We start from the raw sequence: 6,703 nt of genomic DNA on the forward strand, positions 1-6,703 counted from the left end.
TGAGCTCTTGCGTTCTGGGACCACGAAGGGTCCCCAGTATTGTGCTCCTCTCCGGCAAGGAGGGCGGGGGGCGAGCAGGAGGGGATGGCGGGGCTGACGTCGGGAGGTGGCCTCCGTGGGAAGGGACACCCGGATCTCGATGGAGCCTTGGCAATGGAGTCAGGAAGGGTAGGGACGGATTCTGGACGCCCTCTTGGCCAGCTCCTCACCGCCCCACCCCCAGCTGCTGCACAGAGTAATTCATACAAAAGGAGGGATCGCCTTCGCCCCGGGGAATCCCAGGGACCGTCGCTAAATTCTCTCCTCCGTCACAGCCCGGAATCTCCGGACCCGCCCTGCACAGCGGGGAGGAGGAGCATGCGCCGAGGGCTGCTCGCGGGTGGGCCGGAGCGCACAAGCCCACGGTCCCCGGCGGTGGGGGAAGGGCGCGCGGAGCGGGGGCCGGGGAGCTGGCGCGGGGCAGACTGGGAAAGTGGTGTCGTGTGCTGGCTCCGCCCTTCTCCCGAGGGTGGGGGAGAACGGTATAAAAGTGCGGTAGTCGCCGCGGACGTTCTTTTTCGCAACGGGTTTGCCGTCAGAACGCAGGTGAGTGGCGGGTGTGGCTTCCGCGGGCCCGGGAGTCCCGCTTCCAGCGGGCCGGGCCGGCGTGCGGGCGTCGTCCGCCGAGCTCCTCTGCGAGCATCGCCGCCCCGATCGGCGGGCGGGAGCGAGTGCGGCCTAGCGGCGGCCCCGGAGCTTCGCCTCGTGTCCGCCCAGAGGCCTAGCGTGGCTTCCGCGCCGCCGCCGCGTGCCACTCGGAGGGCACTTTAGTTTCGGCCCCGCTCTCCGCCCTTCCTCCAGCAGCTCGGGCTAACAAAGGGAGGTTGTGGGTTTGGCTCCGCCGGAGCCAGCAGTCCTTTGGGCGGGCAGGAAGAAGGCGGCCAAAGGGGGGGCGCTGCTGCCCGCCCGTCTCGGAGCACATGTCCGACGCCACTCGGACGGGGCGAGGCCTGGGGTTTACGGAGGTGACCAGGCGTGGGGTTTAGGTGCCGGGATCGGGCAGCTCCGGTGCCAGACACAACACTGCCCCGGCGGGGCCGTGCGTCTCGCCGCCGACGAGGGTGAGGCCGGCCCGCCCGGCACCAGTTGCGTGCGCGGAAAGATGGCCGCTCCCGGGCCCTGTAGCCAGGAGCTCAAAATGGAGGACGCGGCTGCCCGGCAGAGCGGGGCGGGTGAGTCACCCACACAAAGGAAGAAGGCCTTGCCCCTCGCTGGCCGCTGCTTCCTGTGACCCCGTGGTGTACTGGCCGCAGTTCAGTCACCCCGGAGCCTCCTTTCGGAGCACCGCTCGTCTCGGCAGGGGGAGGGGAATCAAATGGCGTTGGAGTTTGCTCACGTTTGGTGGGTGGAGACTGCAGCCAGGCCGGCCTGGCAGTGGAAGAAATCCTTGGAATTTGCCCCTTTGAGTTTGGAGCGAAGCTCTTAATTCTCAAGCTGCTTGGCGGTTCAAAGGTATTTATCAAATCCCCTTTTTTTAGGTGTTGTGAAAACCACCGCTAATTCAAAGCCAAAATGGGAAAGGAAAAGACTCACATCAACATCGTCGTCATTGGACACGTCGATTCCGGCAAGTCCACTACAACCGGCCACCTGATCTACAAGTGTGGTGGAATCGACAAACGAACCATCGAGAAGTTTGAGAAGGAGGCTGCCGAGGCAAGTATAAGAAGGGAGAGAAGGGTGGGGGATACTCTACATGTAAGGAGGAATTTTGAATTTTCTTAAGAACCAGAGGTTTGAGTGTACTCTGAAACACTTCGCAGATGGGAAAAGGCTCCTTCAAGTATGCCTGGGTCTTGGACAAACTGAAAGCTGAGCGTGAGCGTGGTATCACTATTGACATCTCCCTGTGGAAGTTTGAGACCAGCAAGTACTATGTTACTATCATTGATGCCCCAGGACACAGAGACTTCATCAAAAACATGATTACAGGCACATCACAGGTTCGTAAAATTTACTAACGCCTGGCTTGCATTCCGGTGGGAAAGCTTTATTGTTAATTAACAAAGTAACTCATTTCTTAAAGGCTGACTGTGCTGTCCTGATTGTTGCTGCTGGTGTTGGTGAATTCGAAGCTGGTATTTCCAAGAATGGGCAGACCCGCGAGCATGCACTTCTGGCTTACACCCTGGGTGTGAAACAGCTAATTGTTGGTGTCAACAAAATGGATTCCACCGAGCCACCCTACAGCCAGAAGAGATACGAGGAAATTGTTAAGGAAGTCAGCACCTACATTAAGAAAATTGGCTACAACCCTGACACAGTAGCATTTGTGCCAATTTCTGGTTGGAATGGTGACAACATGCTGGAGCCAAGTGCTAATGTAAGTGACTTTTTAACGTTTTTGAATGAAGAAAGCTGGAAGTGGGGGAGGTTATTAATAACTTTAATGTTTGTATTTTAGATGCCTTGGTTCAAGGGATGGAAAGTCACTCGCAAAGATGGTAGTTCCAGTGGAACCACCCTGTTGGAAGCTTTGGATTGTATCCTGCCACCAACTCGTCCAACTGACAAGCCTCTGCGACTGCCCCTCCAGGATGTCTATAAAATTGGGGGTAAGTAGAAAAGTAGGACACTGAACTGAATTGTCTAAGGTATTTCTCCAATTGCCTTCACCTGCCTATTGTAAATTGTAGGTATTGGGACTGTCCCTGTGGGCCGAGTGGAGACCGGTGTTTTAAAACCTGGCATGGTGGTGACCTTTGCTCCAGTCAATGTGACAACAGAAGTAAAGTCTGTTGAAATGCACCATGAAGCTTTGAGTGAAGCTCTTCCTGGGGACAACGTGGGCTTCAACGTGAAGAACGTGTCTGTCAAAGATGTTAGACGTGGCAACGTTGCTGGTGACAGCAAAAATGACCCACCAATGGAAGCTGCTGGCTTCACTGCTCAGGTAACATAGTTTACAAGTATATAAGATTGATTGCATGTAACCAGAACTTGAAGGCAAAAATTAAATGCTTTTTCTTAATTAAAGGTGATTATCCTGAACCACCCAGGCCAAATTAGTGCTGGCTATGCTCCTGTACTAGATTGTCACACAGCTCACATAGCATGCAAGTTTGCTGAGCTTAAAGAAAAGATTGATCGTCGTTCTGGCAAGAAGCTGGAAGATGGCCCGAAATTCTTGAAGTCTGGTGATGCAGCCATTGTTGATATGGTTCCCGGGAAGCCCATGTGTGTCGAGAGCTTCTCTGACTATCCTCCACTGGGTAAGCATAACCTAGAGATTCTGTTGTACTGGATACCATGGAATATGAAATGATACATGAGCCAATTCTCACAAGCAATCTTCTTCTGCATAGGTCGTTTTGCTGTTCGTGACATGAGGCAGACAGTTGCTGTGGGTGTCATCAAAGCTGTGGACAAGAAGGCTGCTGGAGCTGGCAAGGTCACCAAGTCTGCCCAGAAAGCTCAGAAGGCTAAATGAATATTATCCCTAACACCTGCCACCCCAGTCTTAATCAGTGGTGGAAGAACGGTCTCAGAACTGTTTGTCTCAATTGGCCATTTAAGTTTAATAGTAAAAGACTGGTTAATGATAACAATGCATCGTAAAACCTTCAGAAGGAAAGGAGAATGTTTTGTGGACCATTTTTTTTTTGTGTGTGGCAGTTTTAAGTTATTAGTTTTCAAAATCAGTACTTTTTAATGGAAACAACTTGACCAAAAATCTGTCACAGAATTTTGAGACCCATTAAAACAAGTTTAATGAGAAATCTGTCTTGTCAATGCTGAAACGTCATTTCTAAGTGCTTGGAAAGGTGTGGAGGTCCACTTTGTCCCAAGGGATTTGTATTTCAGAGCTCAGCCATTTTAAGGGTGATGACTTGTAATCTTAATTAGCTGTGGGAGTCTCAAAGTTAATGGTTAGGGCAAAACTGGTCTGTAATTTAGGAATGCATGGTTTTGGCTGGCATGGGGGCTGGAAATAATACCCTCATTCTTGGTATATATATACCCTCACATGGGTATATATGAAAGGTAAATTGTCCTACCATACTTTTAAGAGTATTTGAGAATTAAAATGGGAGGCAGGCTTGGTTTAGTGATTTAGTCCAAGATACATTCTTAAAGGAGAAATAGTAAATGGTTGGCTACAGTTTAAAAACCAAAGAAACAATGATAAATGCTAAGCAATAGTTTTTTAAAAAGCTTAGTCTTTCATAGCTTTTCGTGGTGTATATAATATATATAACACTTGGTAGTGTGTAAATATTTGTAAATGGTATTCAAGATCCTGGGGCTTGATTCAGCTGAAAGGTGTTTCAGAGGTGGGACGTTAGTGTGGAAACAAAAGTAGGAAGAAAAATGTAAAATGGTTTGTGACTATAACTTTTAGCCAGAAGGAGGGCATCTCGTAGATTTGTTTTTGAGGTACCATATCGATTGAACTTTTTTTGTTAACTACTTTGTTCAGAGGGAATTAAACTCTTATCCTAGAACAGCTAGTGCTTTTACACCAGAGCCATCACCAGCCCAGAAACATCCTGTGTTTTAAAACCTAAATTTGAAAGTGTTTCAAGTCTGAATTACAATGATAATTATACATATATAATTATGAACTAAGATTATCTGCAGGGTATTTTCTGAGCTGGAGATGGTGGCAGAATATAGTTGTGTCCTAGGTGTGGATGGGCAAAATGGCAAAGCATGTGTTAAGGGTTTGCTCTTTCTTTGTTCTGGGGGAGGGAGGCTTTAAAGATGAGTTTTCCAGTAGCTACTAGCTCTAGACACAGGTCCTGCTGCCTCCGCCTCCCGAAGCGCTAGAGTTAAAGGCCTGCACCACTATCCTTGCAAGGGTTTGCTGCTATTCATGGGTCCCTTGATCACACACAACAGGTGGCCTAATTTAAGTTTAGGTACAGCAGATTGAAGTACCTGGGCCATAAGCAAAGAAATTGCATTTTCACTAAATGAGTAAGTGGGATTGGTCTGTTAATCAGTGGGTTAAAGGTTTTTCAGTTTAGGTTAGTGAGTTAGGTTGCAGGTTTGAGAAATCATAACGTGATTTAATAAGCCGAACTCCAAAGGAATCAAGATCTACCTACCTGGAAAGTAGATAAAGGAAAGATTGAATCAGATTTGTGCATGTGTAGAATTTAGTGGATAGCACCACCTACTGGTACAAAACTTGGAAAAAGCCTGGGTATGGGATCCAGGCCTGTTGGACAAGCCCCACTAAGTTAGCTACATACCAGGAGTGCATCTGTAGTCCTTTTGCACTGGAGAGGCCCAGAAGTGAAATGAAAGCTAATTACTTTGCTTGCTTTAAGTAGGCTAGCTGGTTACATTTCTGGTTACAAATGATTGGACTTGCCCTCATTCCAGCACTCACATGATGTTTCTTCAGCATTCTAAGTTGGGTGAGTCTAATGAATGGCCTGTGTACTAGGCAGGAATGTGCACATGTGTGGGTAAAATAAAGCTAAGGAATTTGAAGGAGGACAAACAGGATTTCTCTTTAACCCTGGTTGTCCTTTGAACTAGCTTTGTAGACCAGGCTGGCCTCAAACTCCAGCTAATAGTGCAGGGATTAAATGTGAGCACCAAGGCACCCTGCTTGGGCATATTTTTAATGCTGGGAAATTTGATCTACTTGGCCTTTAGCCTATCAATAAAGGGCTGTTGCTACTGACGTTACCCCTGGCAACTCAAGGAGTTGCAGGTCTGTCTGGATTACACAGGTTTGAGAGTCCAACATCTTAAACAGGTGGCTCAGTGGGTAAAGGGGTGCTGCAGAGGACAAGTGGAGGAAAACTAGGTTCCACAGGCACATGGCTCTAGTAAAGGATGAATCATTTTAAGTGCTCTTCAATGCTGTGCCTACACTGCTACTCAGTCATCCGGGGTGTTTAAATCGACCTAGTCTGGCAATTTCCTTTGAAGTGGGTACTGGGTGCTGAACCCTGGTAGTGTAGGTATACTACTTACTGAACTATAATCCTTATTCCTTTATAAAAATTCAGTCAGGCTCAGGCAGTCATTAAATTTGTGATCCTTTATTCCAGCCTACTACAACCTATTAATATTTGGATCAATAAGTGAACTTTAAAATACTTATTTTAGGACAGGTATGCCAAATATGCCTGCTTTGGCCTTCCAAATGTTGGGATTAAAGGCTACACCACCACAACCTGGCTCTTAAAAAATACTTTTTTTTGGACATGGGGGTTTCCCTGTGCATCCAGCCCTGACATGTAACTCCAGTTTTGCTCTGTAAACCAGGTTGTCGTGCAACTCTGCCTCCCGAGTGCTGGGGTTAAAGGCCTTGCCACAATGCCTAGCTACATAAACCTTTTTTTCTTTTTAATCTAAAACAGCTGGGGGCTGGAAGAGATGGCTCAGAGGTTAAGAGCACTGGCTGCTCTGCCGGAGGTCCTGAGTTCAATTCCCAGCAACCACATGTTGGGTGGCTCACAACCATCTGTAATGAGATCTGGTGCCCTCTTCTGGCCTGCAGGTATACATGCAGGCGGAACACTTTAATAAATATTTTTTTTTTTTTTTTCGAGACAGGGTTTCTCTGTGGCTTTGGAGCCTGTCCTGGAAATAGCTCTGTAGACCAGGTTGGTCTCGAACTCACAGAGATCCACCTGCCTCTGCCTCCCAAGTGCTGGGATTAAAGGCGTGCGGCACCACCGCCCGGCCCTTTTAATAAATA

At 48.3% G+C, this 6,703-nt stretch overlaps 1 protein-coding gene across 1 annotated transcript; it reads left to right on the forward strand.

Moving 5' to 3' along the window:
• Window positions 1–450: 450 nt before the first annotated feature.
• Eef1a1 (eukaryotic translation elongation factor 1 alpha 1) lies at window positions 451–3,758 on the forward strand. The gene is made up of 8 exons (XM_041679725.1): window positions 451–585; window positions 1,518–1,695; window positions 1,803–1,982; window positions 2,066–2,362; window positions 2,444–2,594; window positions 2,676–2,932; window positions 3,017–3,251; window positions 3,345–3,758. The coding sequence occupies exons 2-8, from the start codon at window positions 1,552–1,554 to the stop codon at window positions 3,467–3,469; spliced, it is 1,389 nt and encodes a 462-aa protein (XP_041535659.1). The 5' UTR covers window positions 451–585; window positions 1,518–1,551; the 3' UTR covers window positions 3,470–3,758.
• Window positions 3,759–6,703: the final 2,945 nt, after the last annotated feature.

Source organism: Microtus oregoni, unplaced genomic scaffold (genome assembly GCF_018167655.1).
Source record: "Microtus oregoni isolate MIOR12 unplaced genomic scaffold, Mior012 000032F_ref0000030, whole genome shotgun sequence".
In the NCBI taxonomy this organism is placed as follows: domain Eukaryota; kingdom Metazoa; phylum Chordata; class Mammalia; order Rodentia; family Cricetidae; genus Microtus; species Microtus oregoni.